At 36.5% G+C, this 23,512-nt stretch overlaps 2 protein-coding genes across 6 annotated transcripts in view; one reads left to right on the top strand and one right to left on the bottom strand.

Moving 5' to 3' along the window:
• The window catches only part of necab2 (N-terminal EF-hand calcium binding protein 2), a 95,356-nt gene extending 80,889 nt beyond the window's left edge, over positions 1–14,467 (top strand). The window contains exons 9-14 of one of the 3 annotated variants that reach the window (XR_013212195.1): positions 1,307–1,363; positions 7,812–7,924; positions 10,088–10,165; positions 11,642–11,733; positions 12,834–13,433; positions 13,575–14,467. Coding sequence is in view for 2 of the 3 variants with exons in the window: in XM_077248850.1 (XP_077104965.1) it covers positions 1,307–1,363; positions 7,812–7,924; positions 10,088–10,165; positions 11,642–11,733; positions 12,834–12,862 (369 nt within the window). In the remaining variant the exon portion in view is untranslated. Of the gene's footprint in view, positions 1–1,306; positions 1,364–7,811; positions 7,925–10,087; positions 10,166–11,641; positions 11,734–12,833 lie in introns of all 3 variants that reach the window. The other 2 variants (XM_077248850.1, XM_077248851.1) reach the window with 2 other exon arrangements.
• Positions 14,468–14,577: 110 nt separating this feature from the next.
• slc38a8a (solute carrier family 38 member 8a) lies at positions 14,578–21,555 on the bottom strand. Of its 3 annotated transcripts, none has more exons than XM_077248840.1 (10): positions 21,274–21,555; positions 20,804–21,002; positions 20,537–20,693; positions 19,225–19,328; positions 17,361–17,419; positions 16,781–16,895; positions 15,777–15,939; positions 15,497–15,696; positions 15,199–15,250; positions 14,579–15,086 (listed from the first exon to the last, which is right to left on the bottom strand). In XM_077248840.1, the coding sequence occupies exons 1-10, from the start codon at positions 21,460–21,462 to the stop codon at positions 14,984–14,986; spliced, it is 1,341 nt and encodes a 446-aa protein (XP_077104955.1). In that variant the 5' UTR covers positions 21,463–21,555; the 3' UTR covers positions 14,579–14,983. The 3 variants fall into 3 exon arrangements, with proteins under 3 accessions (XP_077104958.1, XP_077104955.1, XP_077104956.1); XM_077248841.1 differs by having other exon boundaries at positions 14,580–15,086; positions 15,777–15,924; XM_077248843.1 differs by lacking the exon at positions 15,199–15,250 and having other exon boundaries at positions 14,578–15,086.
• Positions 21,556–23,512: the final 1,957 nt, after the last annotated feature.

Here is a 23,512-nt window from a genome sequence, read left to right as displayed (position 1 = left end):
CACACTCTTTCACTGTCAACTAAAGCATTGCGTTGGAATTCGCACTCCTCTTCTGTGAACAGTAAGCCCCGCCTTCTTTGATTTGATTGGCCATCTCAATGATTATGAGTGTTGTTAGAGCATTGAGGCAGAATAGGCTAAAACTTTTAAAACATTTTACCTTTTACAATATTTTGTCATCCTAACAACAAACTGAGTGATGCGTAATGGATTGCAGCAGAGCAGAATTAAGAATATTAAATATTGGGAGGCACAATTTAGCCATTTCTAATTATGGGGGGGGGGGGGGGGGGCTTGTCTCCCTCAATGTCTATGGTTGTTACAACCCTGCAACTCACTAAAGAGGTTCATATTAAAATATACCTCTATACCCTTTCACAACACTGTCAGATATTTATGAAAACATTTAGACAAAACATTCAGGAAAAAATCTGGTAAAAATCAAAGTCAGTTGCTATCCTGCTACGAGTTCCACAACATCACACAGGCCCTGGTGAGTTCTACTGTATAGTTGTTTTTTTATACTATACTTTTATACCATAATTAATTAATGCTAATTTTCTTTTATATGTCAACTCCATAACACAAATTGTAAAGAAATGTGAGATTTTACATCCTATTAGTAGCTAGCAACACCTGAAAACTAAATGGCTACTGTATTTAATGTTTATGTGAAATGCGAAGTATATTTATTTTGTCAACACTGCTATAGTACCGTATGATTTTCTGACCGTGGTGACAAAAATGGAGCTGCAAATCAATTTGAAACCAATTTGAAACAAGTTCAATGCAAGAATTACCTGCAAATCTAAAAAATATTTCACATTATTTTCACAAATTAATTATTGACCCACATTGAATAATGTGCAATTACACATATGTGAGTAAATTAATGCTGATGACCAAATTAATTGTAAGCGCCAGTTTACAGTGGTTAAAAATGCAAGGTCTAGAGATGCGTTTTTTTAAAAGTTGCTTAAAAGTTAAACTTGAGTGCCTTTTTTTAGAATACCATGTCATGCAAAAGATGCAAGACGTTAGCACAGCGTTTAAAGGCGTACGTCTAGTGCATGTTCACACGTGTGAACGGCCCCTAAATGACTAATTTATACATTTCTACTTTAATGTTGTTTAGACTGCTTTAGACATTTTTTTTTTCTTGGTAAAAAGTCAGGCAGATGTGTTTGTGATTGATCTCCTCTGAGCTCACGTGATTGAGTGTTTGCAGACAGACAGAAGCAGCGAGGGGCAGCTGAGGGGGACAGTCAATTCACTGGTGGCTTTTCTGTTCTGGTTTGTGTTGCAGACAGTTTGGTTTGACCTACATCAGCGACTAACAGACACTGATGGCACAACTAGCGCAGTAAGTACTGAAGCACGTCTTATATACCAAAGAGCATGATAGAAAACTGCATAAAATCCAAGACAATGCATGACCAATTTCACCCCCCCCCCCCCCCATCTTAAAACACAAAAGCAGACTGAAAACCAATGAATAAACCCCTGTCAAATGAAGCTTGGGTCTCTCCAGAGCTCCTCATGCTGTTCCACACACCTGCAGCAGATCTGCCACCTGTTCCTCAGGATTTAGTCACATTTCTTTCTCCATATGAAAGCACCAGCTCAGTGTGTTTAATACCAACATGTTCCAGGAGTCATTTGTGCCTTTAAAAGATAAGAGGCAGTATCACGCTACACCTCACCTGGCCACAAATCAGTTTTGCTCTGTGGACTTAGTGACACACCCAGCAGAGCATGATGGGAATGCACAGAAATATCGTACGGATTTGTTCAGCTAAAGTGTGGGAGTGCTGGGATTTAATCTCTTGTAAAACTTTGTGGTTTAAAAGTTTTAGATCTAATAAGGAAAAGATCGCTGTGTTTAAAAAAAAAGGAAAAAGTGCAACTGAGTTCAGTGTGTAACAGATCTTAGCTCAAATTGACTTCTTATTGACATTGCAGGGATCAGGCGTAATTGAATCACTCCATTTTATCCATTAATCCATTGTCAATTTCTAGACAAAATGGGGGTTGGGCAGGTTCCACCTGACAGCTTTAGCATCTGCCTCTGTGTTTGTTGGTTAACACAAGCTTTGTTTTGGGACCCATTAGATATTTCTGGAATAAGTTCATCACACCTATAATAATATCAGGGTCTCCCGCAGTGTTATCTGCCATGATTATTACACAGAGCAGAAAAGAGCCATTTTAAAACAATGACTGTGTCATTTCAGAGCTATTTCTGTTTGCAACTGATTATTGCTCCATTTGCTTCTAGTAAATTGCGTGCATTTTGACATTTGGATGACAAACATTAAAACAAAATGCACCTAATCCTAGTAGCAGGAAACAGGAATTTGAACAGTGATGCCGAATATTTAAATGAGCAGGTAGATCTTCTTAAGTATTAAAGCAGTAGTGCTTTTCTTCACACCCTCATATATTTGAATATGTATGAATGCATATATTAGCATATAATTATTGCTACTTAAGTTTTAGATTTTTCTCCTGTAAATATTTATAGAAATCATTTCAATAAGCTATACATATATAAACAAAATGTTCAGGCATCTAAAATGTGTTCCCACCTCCAGATATAAGAAAACAATGGCTTTTTGAAGTCTATAGCAGAGTGGAGATCGGCAAGAAGGGGAGCTCTTATCTTCTCTTTAAGACATGTTTATAGAGAATGGACTAATGACTGATCAGTCCAATGGCTCAGTGCATCTGTTAGCTCAGCAGTTTAATACTTTACAGGCTGTATTCACTGACTTCACTAGACTTACACCACCCGCAGTGCCTGTCTTGATTGGCCAAGAGGAATATAAATCAGCTGTCTGCTGATAAAACCAGAGAGGACAGACCCAAAGAGAAAGGGAGAGGGACAACTACATATTCAATTCAATTCAAATTTATTTGTATAGCACTTTTCACAATACATATTGTTTCAAAGCAGCTTTACAGAAAGTGCATTTCAGAAATGTACATAGAAAAAGTTAGTTAATCATGTATTAATTTAGGGCATAACATATCGCCGGCGTTGAGTCGTCTCTTCACAGGCGTCACTAGCGTCCCGAGATAACAGCACAAAAGCAAATGGGAAATAATTAGCATAGCTGCTGTTCATAATATTAATGCATTCGATCTGATTCAACAGTGGTATAGAAGGTAAGCATTATGTGAATGCTTGGCTAAAGAGATGCGTCTTTAATCTAGTTTTAAACTGGGACAGCGAGTCTGAGCCTCGAACTATATCAGGAAGGCTATTCCAGAGTTTAGGAGCTAAATGTGAGAACGCCCTCCCTCCTTTAGTGGACTTAGATATCCTAGGAATGACCAGAAGCCTCGAATTTAGTGATCTTAAAGAACGCGATGGATTGTAGGGGGATAGAAGGTCCTTTAAATACACAGGAGCTAAACCATTTAGGGCTTTATAGGTCAGTAGTAATACTTTGTAAATGATACGAACTTAATAGGTAACCAGTGTAGAGATGATAAAATTGATGTTATATGATCAAATTTTCTTGACCTAGTAAGAACTGTAACAGCTGCATTTTGCACTAACTGTAGCTTGTTTATTGAGGATGCAGGACAGCCAGCTAATAAAGCATTACAGTAATCTAGTCTCGAGGTCATGAGGTCACGTTGCTCATTTGGAGGGAATTTTGGGATGGATGTAGAGAGGGACAGTAAGATGCCCCCATTTATGCCTTTTGGACTTAAACAAAGCAGCTCATAAAAAAGAGATGCTAAAGTTAAAAAAAGGGGGGGGGGGGGTCATGCAATTTAGTCAGTGTTACCAGAGAAAGGATAAATGGGGGTAGAAAGATGCCAATCAGAAATAAATGGGATGGTATTCCCCAGTTTCCATGGTAACTGAAATTTCTCAAACCCTCTGAGGTTTCTTACTTTTTTTATGGACTCATACTGTACCTGAGACATTCTCCTCACTCACATGGTAGGAAATTGTGCACATAATATATTCTTTCCTCTCGTTGTGTGTGTGTGTGTGTGTGTGTGTGTGTGTGTGTGTGTGTGTGTGTGTGTGTGTGTGTGTGTGTGTGTGTGTGTGTGTGTGTGTGTGTGTGTGTGTGTGTGTGTGGCCTGGTAAACCCTACATTATGGGGACAAAATGTCCCCATAAGGATGGCAATATCTGAAATCCTTGTTCGTGTGGGAAAATATTTTGGTCCCCATGATGAAAACAGCTTATAAATCATACTAAGTGATGTTTTTTGAAAATGTAAAAATGCAGAACGTTTTCTGTGATGGGTAGGTTTAGGGTTTAGGGGTAGGGTTAGTGTTAGTGTAAGGGAATAGAATATACAGTTTGTACAGTATTTGCACAGTGGGGTGGTGATGGCGCAGTGGATAAGACACATGCCTTTGGTGTGAGAGACCCGGGTTTGAATCCACTGTGAGACACCAATGTGTCCCTGAGCAAGACACTTAACCCCTAGTTGCTCCAGAGGCGTGCGACCTCTGACATACATAGCAATTGTAAGTTGCTTTGGATAAAAGCGTCAGCTAAATGTAAAATGTATAAAAATCATTATGTCTATGGAAAGTCCCCATAAAACATGGAAATACTACGTGTGTGTGTGTGTGTGTGTGTGTGTGTGTGTTGTGTCTGTGAGTGTGTGTGTTGTGTGTGTCTGTTTCACAGTCTGATGCATAATGTAGAAGTGGAGCAGTTCAACTCCACATGGGGGTCTTTAGGGTTCATTAGTTTAGGTTCCCTTCTGAGCTAAAGAGACACACATCATACACATATATGCAAAGCGCATTTACCACATCAGGGATTGCTAATTCGCATTAAGCCAAATGAGAGACATTGCAATACACCCAAGAAATATTGCTAAAGGAAATTTAAACTGGCTCCTGTCAGATTGAGAGATTTAAGGATTCTAATAATACAATGAGAATATCCCACAGAGCACAAAGCCTTACACTTTGGGTCACATTTGCATCGTCTACCAAGCTATGACTTATTAGTTTATTCCACGGCATTGAGTCTGAATAAAGCCCCCTCACTGTTCAAACAAACACTGAAGACTAATGAAAGACATTAGTGCAATCGGTCTCAATGCGTTCGGATCAGCCAGATGTCGAAATGCAAAGAAAATTGGATTGCGAATTCTCATGCATTCCTCTAATTATTCTTATGTGCCTATCAGATCAAGCCTCCAGTGGAGGCGAATGGGAAAACAGAATGATACTTCTCATTGTGTGTAGGTCGGCTAATGTAGTGTTTCTGATTGCATTCTGGCTAGTGTTGGGTGGCATAGTGCTCTTGATTAAGTTCAGGGTTTATTACCAGACTTCTGCTCTTTTATTGCCCTCGCCTTCGGGGAACGAGACTGCTGTCAAATCGAAGGGCTTAATGGTTTCTCTTGGGTTTTATCTTCCCCACCTGCTGGGGAACTACACATGCTCTATTGAAGATGTGACACTTTAGTTATAGCACACACCCCACACGCGAAATATGCCATAATATCTCCTAAAAAACATGCCCTTTTTCACTTTTTTTAGGCCTTTAAAGATGTTTTGTTTTGTGGTGCAGTTGTTTGGTTGTAATATGGCATATAAAAGTTATAGGCGAGCCCAGACCGAATCTGCAGACTTTTTTCTTTTTACAGTTCACCAGGTCTAACAGAGGATTTACATACACAAATGCTCAAAAGTTTGCGGTTAGTCAGCTAAGCTGCATTTATTTGATCAAAAATACAGTAAAAACAGTAATATGTTAAATAGTATTGCAGTTTAAAATAATAATAGTTTTCTATTTTACTATATTTTAAAATGTCGTTTATTCCTGTGATGGCAAATCTGAATTTTCAGCATTATTACTGATCATTCTTATATGCTGATTTGCTGCTCAATTTCTTTATATTATCAATGTTTCAAACAGTTGTGCTGCTTAATATTTGTGGAAACGGTGATACGTTTTTTTTACAGGATTCGTTGATGAATAGAAAGTTTAGAAGAACAGTATTTGGTTGAAATAGAAATCTTTTGTAAAATTTTAAATGTCTTAACTGTCACTTTTAATCAGTTTAGTGCATACATACATGTTGAATAAAAGTATTAATAGTTATTAAAAAAATTGTACTGACTCTTTTGAACTCTAGTGTATTATAAACATTATAAAGGATATTACTTTAGGTTGAAATGATTTGCTTATTGGCATCTTAAACCTTAATGATATTCAGCATATAAATGCAGATGTTAATCAACGCTCCAGGCTCATCGGGGTGCTCTGCAGTGTGGAAATAGTCTGACAAGAAATTATAATATTTAAACCTGTCATTTCTTAGTAATATTGGTTATTTAATCAAATCTCTTAGACTTAAATAAAATTGGTTCAGGATGACAGTACTAATTTAGAAACGAGTGGGAGCCCTGAGTGACATGTTACACGAGAAAAGTGCAATTATGTGAAACAGACGAGTCAAAAGCAGTTCAGTTTCATTTCCGTGAAGGTCTAAATTTACCCTTTAAGAAATGTTATGAAATTTTGATACAGCGAATCAGTTTTTTTATTTATTTTATTTATTTGTTGCAGGGAAGCAGGTTTAAAGCCGGCCCTGTTATTTGTACTGAACTTCATTTGGTAGCCAACCACACTCCCACAATTCTACATCGTTTAGATTACACAGGGAATTAATTAGTTTAGGCGATGATCCAAAGGAGTAGCTGAATTGATTTTACTCTCTGGTATTTTTCATACTGTATATATTTCTCCTCCTGAAGGAATAAGATTAACCCTTGCTTAACCTTTCAGCTGCAATATTGACCATAACTCTTATTAAATGAGGATCAAAGCTTTTAAGACCGTTTGCTTTTCTAAGCAGTGTTAGAGTTAAAGGGTTAGTTCACCCAAAAATGAAAATGATGTCATTATTTACTCACCCTCATGTCATTCCAAACCCGTAAGACTTTCGTTCATCTTCGGAACACAAATGAAGATCTTTTTGATGAAATCCGAGAGCTTTCTGTCCCTCCATTGACAACTGCGCAAAAGTCAATAAAGAGATTGTAAAACTAATCCTTATAATGCGATCGAGTCTCTTCAGCAAATTTGGACTAAACCTCTAAATTAATATGATGAACAGATTTAATTTAGGCTTTCATTAACATTTAAACATTGATCAGTGAACATAAATAGAAGCTGAACCGAACCTGCTTGACGTGCAACAAACAACCTTATTGGTTCTTGCAGAAGCTCAAATGTGATGCATAACATGACAATGAACCTCACTGGTTCTCGCAAGTCAAGAAGACATTCTTGAGCTTCTGTTTACCACAACTAATGTGTGAGTTGATGAATGTTTATATGTGAATAAAAGCCTAAATTAAATCTGTTCATCATATAAAGCGATCGTGTCTCTTCAGAAAACTTGGACTAAACTTTTCAATTCATATGGATTAGTTTTACGATCTCTTTATGAACTTTTTGAGGCATCAAAGCGGTAGTTGTGTAGATGTCAATGGAGGGACAGAAAGCTCTCAGATTTCGTCAAAAATATCTTCATTTGTGTTCCGAAGATGAACGAAATTTCATCTTCATTTTTGTGTGAACTATCCCTTTAAGTTTTTATAACGTATGGTGTCTTGAACCCTTACACTGTGATTTGAGTCTCTAAATAAGTCTGGTTTTATTTATTTATTTTGCCTAAGAGAATATTAACAATAAGACAAGGCATTCCCATCATCCCTCCAGACTCACAGTTTTCATTATGTATTTAGACTATTGGAAAACGAACCACTTTCTCTCTTTCCCCATCCTATCGCTCTTTTTCTCTCTTTAGTCCCTCTACCTGATCCGCCAAGAGATGAATGTTTCCCAGAAGCAGCTGGGAGAGTTCTGCGAGGCCCTGAAACAATACCTGAAGAATGTGTCTACTCAGAGAGACTGTTTCCAGTGAGTTGACTTCATTTGTCTTACTTTGACCTTCTAGTGAGTATTTTTCTAATTCCCTCTTTCTCTCTCATTGCGTCTTAAGTATGCAAGTTACAAAACTTTTATGTGGTTTTTTTTTTGTGCTGTCAGGCTTAAGTGTTTTCAATTTTTATTTGCTAAGGGAAAAGCACATGCTCTATATTAAATTTCATGTTTCAAAATGTCTCAATGTTTCAAAAAGGGTAGGAATAACTACTGCATAACTTCTATAACTGCTATGCATTTCTTAAAGAGTAAATCTGTGCCTCTCTAATAAATGAATGCGTCTCATCAATGTGTATTTATCCCTGATGTGTTGAAATAAGACGCTGTATCGTTTTACCTCCTTTAGATAAAGATGGCTGGTGAACAGGTGTTGTTATTCTAGTTCATGAATTAATGATGAAACTGGTTAAACATTTGCTGTTTTTCTGCACTATCAATAGATAGTGTTTACAAATCCCTTTAAGATCAAGAAATCGTCCTGAACTACTTTAAAATCACTAAGTTACCCAGTTTTGTCATCTGGGTAAACCTGGATAACCTACTGTTCAAAAGATTGGGATCAGTAAGATTTTTTTTAATTAATAGTTAAATGATTAGGCAAGGATGCATTACATTGATTTAAAGTGACAGTAAATTCTTTACATTGGTACAAAGAAATTGTTTTTTAAATAAATGCTTTTGAACTGAAAAAAAAATCATGGTTTCCACCCAAAAAAAAAGTAGCACAACTGATAATAATACGAAATTAATTGAGCACCAAATCGGCTTTGCCATCACAAATACAATTTTAACATAATTGAAAATAGAAAACAGTTATCAAATTGTAATAATGTTTCACAATATTACTGTTTTTACTGTATTTGTGATCAAATAAATGCAGCCTTGGTGAGCATAAGAGACTTTTTTGAAAAACATCAAAACAAATCTTAATAACCCCTAAACATTTGAACAGTATTTGCTTCATTTTCAAATTTTTGGTCAGGCCATGACTGAGAGCATTTTTCAGCCCCACAGTATAAAATAATGATGTAATAGCAGTGAGTAAAAGATGTCCTTTATAATGTTTTTCATGGAAGCTCCCTGAGTCTGTTCTCTGAGAGAGGGTTTTGTGTGGCAGCATTTACTGCCGTCATGATTCACATCAGACTAGTGAATAATTGATCAGTGAGAACATCTGCAAGCTTCTCTGCTGAACTGTCATCTCTGTAGCCGCCCTTATTTCTTTCAACTTTCCTCCTCTCATGTTCTGTTTGTGAAACAGTGATTGAAATACTCTTTCATTTCTACTACAGCCCATTTTATTCAAATTAACTTATAACTCACTGACCGACTTGTTCAGATACTTTTCTTCGCTGTTTGGCAACAATAATAATTCTGTACAGTTATTAAAGTCAACATAACATCAAAATTTAACCTATTTACTTTCTTAATGCGTCGTTTTTGAGGGATTCATTGGAGCAAGAAAGAGTCATGTCTTCATAATCTTTAATCTAAATGTAATGTCCTCTCAAAAGACTTTCTCTTTCTTCTTGCATCGCTACACAGCAGTGTTATTTTAATAACATTGATATACCATTATATCATTGATACACTATACTATTTTGAATTAGAATTCGTTTTTATATTTGCGTTGACTTTATATGTCTGCTGGAGACGTCACCTGACAGGTTCTCTAACATGTGGGAGATACAAGATTAAGTACAACTTGAATCTTTCCCCATCCAGAAAGCGTTGAAAAAGCTACTTGCTGCAGTTTGGTAAGAGTTTGAGGAGTCTGTGGGGGTTGTCAGAACCTGCTAATGTTTAGACTTCTGTTGATTTATTGAGCTAATGCTAATCATTGCTGTTTTGTTGCCTAAAGGGCTGCAGATGTAGCCGAGCAGAAATATCTGAGGAGTTACTGCCATCAAGTGTCGGGTCATACAGTACAATGAATAATTATGCTTCTGTTTACGGTTTCTATATGGCAGGTTAATTGGCCTCTCTTTGAAAACATTATCCTGGTTTTCTTTATTCTCACTGTTTGTTTCTACAAGGTTTAACATTGTTTTCCATCAGCTTGCTGAATCTGTGTTTGTGAAACGTGAGATTGTGAGTGTGTAGTGTTTTTTCATTGTTCTTCTGTTCACCTCTCTCCAGTGTGACGGCTGTGCGGCTGCCTGACGGCCTTTCCTTTGTGGTGTACGAGTTCTGGGACGGAGAGGAGGAGTGGAGGAGGTAAAACACCTTTTCTCCTGTGTGTGACTTTGTGTTTGTTGTGTTTACTGGGATTTTCGCACTTAACTCTGCTCATCTCGATTGTCGTGAGCACCTGAATCATCACAAGACAAGACATGAGGGAAAAAAAAGCTTTTACGTAGAAGTTAAGTGTCAAATGCATTAGTCTATTGATATGGTTTCCATTAGCATGTATGGGGACTAGGGGTGCGACGGATCGTAGTTGATCCGGTCCCACGGTTTGGAATGCATGTGATTCATGAATTAATTGAAAAGATTAACCATCATAGAGAGAACATGCACATGTTTTTAAGTCATTTAAGTCACATTCAAGCCATTTTAAACCATTCAAGCACAAGAAAACACAAAGAGAGAATTTGGGACTCATGCTCTGAGTCCCAAAATCTCTTTAATATTTTCTTGCGCTTGAACAGACACATACTCACAAAATTGTCAAAAAAAACCTGTATGGCGAGTATCCTCGTATTCATAGTTGGTTATGTCTTAAATGAACGCAAACAATTGAGAAAGAAAACAGATGCGTATCATTATATTGAAGCTGTGCATTCAGGCTTAAAGTGACAGCAGCCTAATATACCTGCTGCTGTCTGTGTCATTAATGTTTAAATAACAACAAAAGACAAAAATAATATGATATATTTTATACAGTAAAGACTATGCAGTCTTATTTTACAATTGAAAATTCATTTTCTACATGAATACTGTTAGACCTAAAAAACTGGAAGCACTATTTAATTTGTATCTTAGTCACACACACATACTTCTTTTGAACTGAAAAATGATCCGATCCGTGACTCAGAAATCGTAATATGATCTGAAATGTGAGTTTTTGTGATCCGTTGCACCCCCTAAAAGGGAACTAGATTTAAAGATTTAAATTTAAATTAATATATTGGCTTTTTTTTTCGTCTTTTGGTTGCAGCTGAACTTAACTTGTATGGAAAAGAGCAGCTTTCACAATTTGATGATAACTCCATTTGTGTTGCTGTGATAGGAGGGTGGATAGATAATGACAGAATTTTCATTTTAAAGCAAATAAACTCATTTAAACTGACCTAATTTAAGGTGCTGTATTTTGCCTTTGCTCTTTGAAATTTTGTGGCTGATCATCCAGTCATTTTGATCGGAATCCATGTGATTGGGAGTTTTACGTGAGAGCGAAAAGTTCCCACACAGATTTTGCTTGCGTTTCCCTCGAAACTGCTGCCCTGACCAACAGAAAGCTGAAAGTGACTTCTGTTTGAGCTTCATACATCACTACACTATAGACAGTGGACCTTTTTTTGTCTGAGGAATCTTGCCAAAATGTGACAATGCTTTGCAAACACTTGTTTTTCAATTAATAGGCTAACTGAGCATTATTATTTACATATCAGACATAACTTTCAAAGATACCGTTTGTTTTTTTGGAAGTTACATTCAGAATCCATGTAATGGTCTCTGCTTCTCTCTCAGGCACCTTCAGACTGCAGCTTGCAAGGCCTTCCAGCATGTGAAAGTGGATACTCTATGCCAGCCCGAGGCTGTGTCCTCTGTTGCTGTGCCTGGTGCGTTTCACTGCTGCCTGTCATAGAGGCTGTTATGGGCTATGGTGCCAAAGCAGCCTTTGATGCTACTTTTATTGTCTTCTGTAGTCGGGAGGGGGGAGATGTCTGTACATTTCACAGCCATTATGCGCCCTGCAGGATTACATCCTCTGATAGTCTCTGCATTTAGGGTGTGTTCACACTTTGGCATGTTTAATTTGATTAAAATGAACCCTGGTGCGATTGCTCTGTTAGTGCAAACTCTGGTGTGGTTCGAATGAAATATGACCGCAACATGGACAAAAGACATGTAAACGAACCAAAAATAGGACATGATGTCACAAGATGCAAGTCTTAGAAGGACAGAATGCTCAAGCATTCCTGTTTTATCTCCTCACAGTCGCGATGTTGCCCATCACAGTTTGGCACAGGCATCAGAACCGCATCTCGACACAGATCTTCGTTTGAGTGTGACGGAGGGATTCCTGCCGCTGTTTTGGCTCCTTTACACATTTGATAAGCCCTTCATGAGTTCTCAGCTGGTCAAAATACCATCATATGTAGTGAACGCTAAGCAGACCAGGACTACTTTTTTGAGTCCATACCAAACAAACCAAACTACAAGTGTAAACACACCCTAAGAGAAGTAATTTCGAAAGAAAGCTGCTGCAAAGTCAAAATTCTCCCATCAGACATTCCAATCCATGAAATAATAGAAAACTTTTGTCTGATTTCTCTTTGAATGTGATGTGATTTCAACAGCCATCCCCTACCATGTGTACCGTTTAGCAGAACTGCAGCAAAAAACGATAAGCTTGTATATGTATGCTGGTTGACAAATTTTAAATCATGAATCATGGCGATTCATTATCCGCCATAGGTAAATAACTAGTAGAATAACAAAGTCCAGTAAATGGTAAAACTACTTGAACTACAAACCAGTGTTTAAAATTATGACAATACTTTAAAATATTATAATAAGAAATACCAGTTTGGAAAATCAACCAGCATAATGAGCTGTTCTGTGCAGCTTAAACAAAAAGACGTGCAGTTGCGGCATTAAATATTTACTGTTGCTTATCTGTTTGATAATGACACTGACGCTATCTCTCTCTTTCTAGCCGCCTGGTGCAGCCTGAACAAAGACTGAGAAGCGAGCCAGTCTGCGGGTCTGCCCGCCTTATGCCTGAAACCCTTCTCTTCTCCTCCACTTCCCCCTCTCTATCCCTGTCACAGTCCCTGCTATCTTAACTACCCCCATTTCAGCTCTCTCCCCACTCTATCTCCTTCTCTTTTATAATTACTTGTTTACACAGTATCCATTTGATATTGAGCCAAAAGTAGTGTCGGCTGCAGAGAACGCCGGACACAGTACCAGTTCCCTCTTCACCTCCATTGCAACGTACAGAGACAACATTAAAACTCCCCAAAGCGTTTGGGAACCTCACCTGGTCGATTCGCATTTGCATTTGAAATATCAACTTGCATAAACAGTCTCTTCTAACTAAAAGAGGCTGATTAATATGTCATCCCAATTTAAACATGCATTCGCTGCTTTGCAAACAGTTCCCTTTGGTACAACTTCTGAGAAGACAAAAACTGTGCGGCAAAGTATTTCTACAGCTGTCCATGGACAATAGCATTTCTGTAAAGGTCATTTGATACTAGTTATAGGTTGGTGTTATAAATACTTTGAACTGTATCTTCATGAGCCATGTAGAGCATTGGTTTTCTAACCTGGATCCACGACTCTGCACATTTTGTATGTCTCTTAATTAACACACCTGATTCAGATCATCAGATTTTTAGGGAGAGAGCTCCAATTGAGCGTGTCAGATAAGAGAGACAAACTAAATGTGCAGAGTTGTGGGTCCCCAGGACCACTGATATAGAGAGACTGGTATTTTTGTCAAACCGTGAGCATGACACATACTGCCAGTCAAAGGGCCCACATTTACAACACACCAAATAAACATCTGCTCCAAAAGCACAGTGTACCTGAACTATAGATGAAATGCTTATGTAAATGAGATTTGCTGATAGAGTGTAGAGAATATCCTGAGTAATAACAGAATTATCTTGAAAATTTTATGTCGACCATTGTTAACCGATAATATATAGATCTAGAAAAGAGTGGCACTGACTTAATATTCCATCAGTTTATTGCTCCTAAACAATTAAACATATGGCATCAAATCATTTCATTTCTCAGGACAAGCCAAAATTCAATAGATAATTTTTCAAAATTGATGTTGTTGACCAGTAAGACTGTTGTATTTGTGTGAATTTCTGGTTGGCTCAAAATGTAAACAACTCAACACCAGGCGAAACCAACACGGCCCAAACTGCAGCGTTCCTTTCCCACCAATCCTGCCTTCTGTTTGGTTTGTTTATCCCCCACAGTGAGTGCATGTTACAAATGAATGTCCAGTAAATTATTTGCCGTAGAATTTAGCTATGCTACTTTAAATGGATTTTGTGCATTTCTTATTTTCTTTTATATTACTCCAGTAACGGAACAAAAAGAAACAAAACTATATTAAATGAATAAAACTATATGAGCAGTCACTTTTAATGGCATTGTTTGATGAAATACTACTTCTTATACCCATGTATGTTTCCGTATACTGGCTTTCTCTCTTATAAGTGAGTGTAGAGATTTATTGCAGGGATGCAAAGTATTATATTCGTCTTAAATTTGTTAAAATTCTAGATTATGTAGAGTGCTGCTATTCAATAAAGTACTGAAAAAGGATCTGTCATTGCATTTTTCAGCTTCATTCATTTTCAATAAGAGTCATTATTTTTAAAGTCATTGGTTGTTGAAATGAAACAAGATGAATAAACATTCTTACATTGTCACTTATAAAAAGGTAAATCTTGGTAAATCCACTTCACCAGCTAATTACTCTTTGACAGCGATGCCGCAAAAACGGAAGTTCAAACACAATATTCTAAAGATGGCTGTGCGCTTGTTTCTCTGGCACATAAGGCCTTTATTCTTTAAGTATAATTTAGCTCACATTTATGCTGACATGACAATGGACATCAAAATTGAAGAACATTGAAAAAAAGACACCACAAATAATTCAGATTTACATGACAGTTATTTTGTCTGAGGTATTTCATTTCTAGTTGGATTATTATTACATTTGTACACCAATCTCCATTACAAGCAATTACTCCACACTTGAAATATTGGAGCGGTGTCAAAAATTCTGAAAGACCATACTGTTAACAGTCCTTGTGTTGAACAGAAACGGTCAAAAAATTAAATTTCACTGAGGAGTTGCATAATCGCAATTGAAGTGCTCTGCCCAAAGATATAGATGCCACAGAAAAGTGTGATCATTCCCCATGCGATCAAAAGATATCTGGGGATAAACAAGGCATAAAAACACTGTTATTGTACATGTAATAAAATGAGTGTGGATTCCGTTAATGATCCATCCCATACATGATCCTAAAGAACTACACTTCTCTCACCTCATTGTAGGAGAAATTGACTCTGACTGCACCACAAATATTAGGCAAAGTCCTTCAATAAAAATGTTTGCACATGAATATAAAAAATATGAATACACATCATGCTAACACGAAAAGCTAAAATTAAAATATTAGCATTATATTTATTGCTCAGACAAAGTGTTGTGAGAATCAAGCATAAAATGGTTCATATCATGAGGAATATCTTTTCTCTTTATACTGTATATGTCAATATTAATTTTTCAGTTAATGAATTCTGAGACATCAAGACATGCATCAATCAAACAAGTACAATTACCTGGAAATACAAAGATGAAGAAAGCACTGACTCCTCCGACAACACTGATCACTTTGCTGATGTCAGGAATGAACACTGCTATGAGAAGAGTGACTGTGACCCAGGCTGTGGTCAAGGCAACACGTGTACGGCTCTCGTAAGACTCTGTCACCGCGGTGTGTTTGTGTCGCTGCCGCAGCAGTGGATCCTGGATCACAGATCTACAAGCATACACTGGTCAGTTCCTCTATAATAATGTAACTATTCTCCTAATAACCATAAGATACAGTTTATCGCATACCTTCCAAGTAAGACAATGATGGGGTAGATTGTGATGATTGAGATTCCAAACAGCAGCCTGGCAATGATCATGGTCACATCACCCCCACTGTACGACATCAGAATATCAGGAGCAACGTTCTTCCCAAACGTCAGGTACCCAAAGACTCCTACAAAATAGTCACCTGTTAAACAATATACTCATTATAAACTAAATGCCTAATCAACCATTACACTCTTCCTGATTAAAAATGTGATATGGTATGAGCCAAGAGGACTGACATAAATACAGTATATATATAAACCCTGGGTTCAATCAATTCATCCTTGAACCTTGTAAGATTTTTTTTTTTGTTTTTGAAAGAAGTCTTTTCTGCTCATCAAGTCTGTATTTGTTTAATCACAGAATACAGTAAAAACTTAATAGAAATGTAAAATAACTGATTTCTTATTTACTCTGTTTTAAAATGTAATTTATTCCTGTGATTTTCAGCATCATTACTCCAGTCTTCAGTGTCACATGATCCTTCAGAAATCATTCTAATATGCTGATTTACTGCTCGATAAACATTTCTTATTACTATCAATATTATAAACAGTTGTCCTGCTTAATATGTTTGTGGAAACTGTGATACATTTTTCAGAATTCTCTAACGAATAGAAAGTTCAAAAGAACAGCATTTATTTGAAATTTTAATTAGAAATGTATAAAACAAATGCCTTTACTGTCACTTTTGATCACTTTAATGCATCCTTACTGAATAAAAGCATTAATGTCTTAAAAAAATATATCTAACTGAGTTCACTCAAACTTTTAAATGGTAGTGTGTATAAAAAAACAGCAATAGCATCTGTCAGGATATAAAGTTATTTAATGACATTTATTATATATATCTGGAAAGAAAGAAAAAGCTAATTCAACGTTCACCACCATTTTTGCTGATGGGAAAAAAGTTCATTATGTACGTGAAGCATGCTTGCATATGAAGTGCATAGAGTTGTGGTAATTGAGCGGTAATCACTGACCAGTGAGAGAGTAGATGAGGAGGCAGATCAACATGGACACCACAGAGATGAAGGCCCAGTGGGACAACTTCCTGTTCTCCATACTACTGTAAACAGCGATGCAGGCCTCGTGGCACTAAAATCAGCACAAGCACAACTGACTGCAAACATCAGATCTCCAGTACACTGTCTACACCAAACAAAAGGTTTTCCTGTATTAACTAACTTTCTGCACTAGCTCATTCCTCACGGATTCCCCTGCCGCACAGCTCTTTTCATATCTCCATTTCCCTCTTCTCTCCATTCCCGCCTCGTAATCAATCAGCCCCAGGCAGCGACACAGAGTAGTTCTGCGCTATTCAACTATGCCGGTGGACTTTTATTACATTTTTGACAATCCCCCAGCGTTGACAAATAAAACACCTCAAAGATGCACCATTTTTCACACTTTGCATCTGACCTGACCTTAAATATTAAAGTGAGAGCAAAAACAACTTGAATTCCCCTCATTTGTGGACTAGTGATGATATTCAGTGAAATAATTTCTCTTTTTCTCCAAGAGGCAAATGTTAGTATGTTGGATAAAAGCAAGAAAACTCACCTGAAAGCCAAAGCATATAGTTGGGATGACACTGAACATCGAAGCCCATGAGCTTACTCTAAACAATAATAACAACAATGAGAGTTAAACAGGGGGTTTTACACATATCATTTCTGAAACCTTTTGCTTTCAGCTAAATGCAGTGTTGGGGAAAGTTTATTTTAAATGTAATGCTTTACAATATTGCGTTGTGTTACTGCCTAAAAAAGTAACTAATTACGTTACTTAGTTACTTTTTGGAACACAGAGGATGCAGGAGAAGAAATTTTGGTCCCGCTTTATACTAAGTGGCTATAAGTACTATGTACTTATATCGAAAAATAGGTTCAGGTTCAGGTTGTATTGTAAAACACTTTTGCTGCTATTGATGTGTGATACTGGTAAGGTTAGGGTCAGGTGTGGTGGTATGGGTTGGTTTAAGGGTCGGTTAAGGTGTAAGGAAAGGGTCAACAGTGTAATTACAAATGTAATTACATAAATTAACTACACCTGTAATTTCATGCAGGTATTTTCAAAATATAAGTACAATGTAAAAACATGTATGTACACAATAAATCCATTGTATCGAATTATTAATTTCAATGTAAGTACATAGTACTTAAAGCCACTTAATATAAAGTGGGACCGAAATTTCAACACTCTTACTTCAAGAAAAACAAAACAAAAATGAAACACACGTCATGTTTATCTAAAGACATTTTTGCTAATTACTATGGTTGAATTGGATCATCGAAGGTTAGCAGCAAGAACATTGGTTCATTCTTTCCCCGGCATTGATGAAATTCTACATCATTTATGACAAAGTTTACTCGCCATAGAGAAAATTTTCTATTATTTATGACAACGTTTACTCGCCATGGACTAAATTTTTCGGCCTGCTGTGTTTTCACTGTTATACCGTGGGTGGTGCTATTACACATCTACTGAAAGAGTAGAGAATCTCCAGATCAAAACACAGACAAAAAAGGAGAAGAAACAAGCAATAAAAGCATTGCTTATGCACTTTGTATTCTTTTTTTTTTTAAACATGATTTTCTCAACGTTTTGTTAAAGATTTAGCTTTTTTTATGAAACACCCACATTGTTGATAAAAAAAAATAATAATGTTAGAATAAAACTTTTTTGTTGTTGTTGTTTAAAAGCAGAGGCTCTGTTCATTCTTTTGATATATTGTCCGTTCAAATTTTTATGCAACAAAATATTCAGGGGGCATGTCATTTTTGCGAAAATGGTCAAAAACAATACCGTGCATGGCTGGCAACTTCTTTTTTTAAAAACGCTGGCTTTTCTTTTTGCTGGCAGGGAAAGAGTCAATAAAGTGTGATTAAATATATAAGGTATATTTGTGTGATTTTACATTTAATTATTGTGGGTTTTTTTTAATAAAATTCTGAGTTTGCATTTCAATGTTTTTGTTCATTTTAAGGGATTCTGAATCCGTTTTTGTGCAAGTGAGATGAGTAAATGCATGCTAACATTTATTCTAGAACTACTTTATTCTATCATGTTCAAACAGCGCACACGCCTTTGCCTCTCACTCATAATTTCTTTCAACATAGGTCCGTCAATACACGGGAAATAAAGTAACCTGCATTACTTGCTTGAAGAAGTAACTTCGATATGTTGTTGTAAGTAATGCGCTACTTTAGTTCCTTGAGTAATCTGATTAAGTAACTCGCATTACTTGTAATGCTTTACCCTGAACACTGGCTAAATGAACCATTTCCTTGCTCTCAGAGCTCAGTAAGCATGACAGTAAGATTCACGCACTTCAGGAGGAAAAGATGATTATGATGAGGAGGTATAGATCCTTTATATAGCTTGCCACTAAATTTGAAAGCATGGTCACTCTCCACTCACCCACCACTGCTGTAAAGAGGAGACAGATTGATCTCATGGACGGGCCTCCTGTGGTATTTCACAGTAATGGCTACAGTGAGATATGTAGCAGCGAAAGTTCCTAGAACACTAAACGAAAACAAATATCAAGGACGAGTTGACATTAAACAAATTATCTTGATGATGTGTGATGAAAAAACTTTGCTTATTAGTCAGAGTCATTTTAAAGCTATTCAAAATGCTCTGCACTGTCACGGCAATTGACCATAAATGAAAAGCAGAAGCAATAACAATGCTTTATAAAACTAATTAAAGCACAATCACAGTCTTTTCATTCACTTACTTACAAGTTCAACTCCTTCAATCTTAATAGGGTTTCCACAGTTTTGACCAATCAATTTCCATACCATTTCCAAAATAAATTTGTTAATAAATAATAGGAACAGATTTGTGACTTGTTGCACACAAATTTTTGAAAATAACCAACTTAAAAATGTGTATTAAAAATGTGTATAAATGTGTAGCCTAATATTAACTGTGTCTTGTGAGGAAGTGCCGATGAAACACATTCTTGAGCACAGCATAACTAGAATTACCATTAATTCAATTGTTTTAATAACTTTAATGACTTTTTAACCTGAATAAACCTGCTTTGGTCATCGCAACAGTGTTTTCTGAATTAGTGTCATTTTAGTATTATTTATATACTATATACTATTTTGAATTAGCTTTTATTATTATATTATCAATTTCCAGTTTAATTTTAGTTTAAGTTTTAGTAATTTGGTTATGTGCGTTTTGTCATTTTATTAGTTTTAAATATAGAAAATAGAAATATTGCCCTGGCAACTAACTGTAATAAAAAAAATTACAAAAATGTAATATTTAATTTCAGCTTTATTTCAAATACCAAAAAACAATGTTTAATAGGTTTAGTGGTAACACTTTACAATCAGGTTTCATTAGTTAACTACTTTAATTAACATGAACTAAGAATACTTCTACTGCATTTAATAGTCTTTGTTATTGTTAATTTCAACATTAACTAATACATTATTAAAATCAAATGTTGTATTTGTTAACATAAGCTAATGCTCTGCGAAATAACATGAACAAACAATGAACAGCTTATTAACTAACGTTAACAAAGGTTAATAAATACAGTAACAAATGTATTGTTTGTGGTTAGTTCATGTTAAATAATACATTAACTAATGTTAACCAATGAAACAATCGTAAAGTGTTCATATTTTAAATAACAATAATTAGGCCCTACACTGTTTTGAACAACACGGTCAAGGAAATGAGCAAGAAATGGACCGAATATAGTTCCTCACCTAGTATACTTCTGTATGCTGATCTCCTTCGGGACAGAGAGAGGGAAAATGAAGAAGAGACACAGGAGAAACAGGGCAAATCTCTGGTCTGTGTACCAGTGGTACGGCATCTCTGATTCGGGCAAGCCTGTGATTAACTCATACATAGAGAGACATGCTGCGAGAAATGAATGGAGATTGATCAGTGTTAAGATCTAATGGATAAAGACACTATTAACAATTAGTAATAAAACAAAAAGATCAAAGTCTCATCAATGTGTTTCATACATTTCTGAAGCTGGTCAGCCACTATGACTAGAAAAGCCACAGATATGATGAAAAGGTTGAAGACGTAGCAGATCTCACAGAGTTTGCCTATGGCAGGACCACACACGACTCTGACCACAGCCTGATATGTGTTTTGTCCACTGATTGAAGATGAATATCCCAGGATGACCAGTCCGCTGATCAGGAACACAAGAGAAATCTATGTAAGATAGAAATATATAATATCATGCACATAATTACAATAGGCCTAAGTGCAAATATTTCATTCAGGCATTATAGAATTAACAACAATGTGCATACAGAATACTGAACAAATGACCAGTGGATGCATTGCCAAGATAATTCTGTTAATTGTGCACATAATCGATGTGGTTGAAGCCACAGTGATGAAAACAGGTTAAAAAGCCATAAAGTCATAAAATATTCAAACAATCCTTGTTTCATTATAGCATTCACAGAGAGTTACTTGCCATTTCCACAGTGACAGCAGAGTGAATTCCTCCAGCTTTCGCAAACGCCCAGGGAAAGATGAGAAGCCCTGCACCCAGCGCGGACTTCAGCAAGATGAAAACCGCTCCTAAAGAGCCCAACTTCGGCCCGTTCGTGTCCAGCGAAGGCTTTGCTAAAAAGCTGATGCTCTCTTTTGCCAGCTCCTCCATATTTGGCCCTGTTTCAATCTCTGTTCCTCACTGAGAGTTCAAACATTTGGTCAGGTAAATGAGAGGTGGAGTTTGGTGTTAAACCAATCAAACACTGGACCCGCTCCCTCTGTTCCACTGGCCACAAGAGTTTGAGTGGAGATTTACATTATGATTATGTTGTCAAATATTCTGTCTGATTCAAAGTGGGCCGAATGCTAGATCTAACGAGACATAACTGGCAAAAAAAAAAAAAAAAAAAACGATAACAGCTTTAAGTTGTCAATGCTGGCAAATGAGCATGGTAGCCTATGCGGGACAGTCCTATGCATAAACGCTTTTAATTATCCCTTACTAAATCTACCTTTTTGCCTAGTGTAATATCATAGTCTAATGAATTATTGTGGGACCTCAATCAAACAAAAACAACATTAATTGATAGATTGGTTGCTTTTATATGGCATTGGTATTTTGCCAATATAGAAACTATGGCAATTTAGCTGAAACTATTTATTTACTTTAATTTTGCAAGAAGGTTAATTGTTTGAATTGAAGTAAAACTGTTACGCTTCCCGTGCTATTAAATTCACTCCCAAATTCCCACTGTATATTTTAGGAATTATTTTTGATTGTTTGCATCATAATCTTTTCTTTTCAGATCAAAAGACAAATGTTGGCACAATATGCATTCTGAAAGTAATTTATAGATCATGTGCACTGTGCAGGATATCCCACATTTAACTGCATGCGTTCCAAGGGTGGGAGTTTGGCACTGGTGCTACAGGCTCACTGTCACTCTCCCAGAGCCCAAAGCTGGTTGGGAATTTTCTAGATACGGGGGGGAAATAGAACTTGTGACCTCCGTTATGACAAGATTTAGGAAATCCAGTTAAGCACAGATAACTGGTCAGGGTTAGTTCCCATGTTCTTCATGTCATTACCCTCTATCACGCTTCGTCACCTGAAAGAGACTGGTGACATTTTCACAGGCTATTCTTCCCATTAAAAATGGATCAGGGCTGAGATTTAGAAAGACTTCCCAGACCTTATCACTTCTAATGGAATTAGTCGATTTCACACTGGCTCGAAGCACAAGCACAGGCAACTACAAGATTGCTACGAACGAAGAGGAAGAAGAGTATTTCGTTTGTCCATTTACGCCTGCATTCAAATACAGGGAGGTCATGATTGTTTGTATGGGATAGTTTGAAGAATGCTTTGTATCTCAGGAGATTTGATATATTTCTTGCTATTTAAAATGACTGTTTTCTATTTGACTATTTTTAAATGCAGTATATTTCTGTGATTGCAAAGCTGAATTTTCACATGATCCTTCAGAAATCTTTCTAATACGCTAATTTAGTACTCGTTGCTAAAATATTAATAATGGTTCTCTTTAGCAATGTCAAAAACAATTTTGATGCTTATTTTGTGGAAGGATTCTTTGATAAATATAAAATTTAAAACAACAGCATTGAAATAGAAATCTTTTGTAACATTATAAATGTCTTTACGGTTACTTCCGATTTAATGTGTCCTTGATAAGTATTCATTAAAAAACAAAGTTATAAATATTGCTAATAAGAAGAAATGCTTCTTGAGCACCAAATCAGCATTTCTGAAGGATCATGTGACACTGAAGACTGGAGTAATGATGCTGAAAATTCAGCTTTGCATCACAGGAATACATTTTTAAATGTGCATTTAATTATGATCTAATTAAAGGTTTTGTAACATGTTAGACAGATATACAGCAGCATGTACTATATGCTTGTGTTTGGTGTAATGAAGATCACTGCAAAAAGATGGACCAAGTAAAATATGGCTCTCCTCCAAAAGAACGTCCTGAAGTGATATTTGACATGATAGCAGAGCGCTGAGGCAAACTAGCGGGCCACACAATCAAACCGTGACAGCTTCATCAATCTTATACCTATGTATCTTATGCAAACAAAGAACAAATAGGTTCATCCATCATCAAAAGTAGCAAAAGTAAACAGAACCGTTCCATAGGCACATATGCTCCTGACAGTTTACCTGAATCATCCCATGAAAAAAACAAGATGAAGAC

Source organism: Siphateles boraxobius, unplaced genomic scaffold, assembly GCF_051911475.1.
Source record: "Siphateles boraxobius isolate OS27281-9 unplaced genomic scaffold, OSU_SipBor_1 31, whole genome shotgun sequence".
Lineage (NCBI taxonomy): Eukaryota > Metazoa > Chordata > Actinopteri > Cypriniformes > Leuciscidae > Siphateles > Siphateles boraxobius.
The sequence above is the reverse complement of the archived record's forward strand: the minus strand, read 5'-3'. Positions and strand labels throughout refer to the sequence as shown.

Excerpts from the sequence above, each read along its gene's own strand:
- slc38a8a (XM_077248840.1), bottom strand. The coding sequence starts at position 21,462 with ATGGAGGAGCTGGCAAAAGAGAGCATCAGCTTTTTAGCAAAGCCTTCG. Across the intron at positions 21,003-21,273 it reads CTGCTGTCACTGTGGAAATG|ATTTCTCTTGTGTTCCTGAT; the intron begins GCAAGTAACTCT and ends TATCTTACATAG. Across the intron at positions 15,697-15,776 it reads ATCATTGTCTTACTTGGAAG|ATCTGTGATCCAGGATCCAC; the intron begins GTATGCGATAAA and ends GTATGCTTGTAG.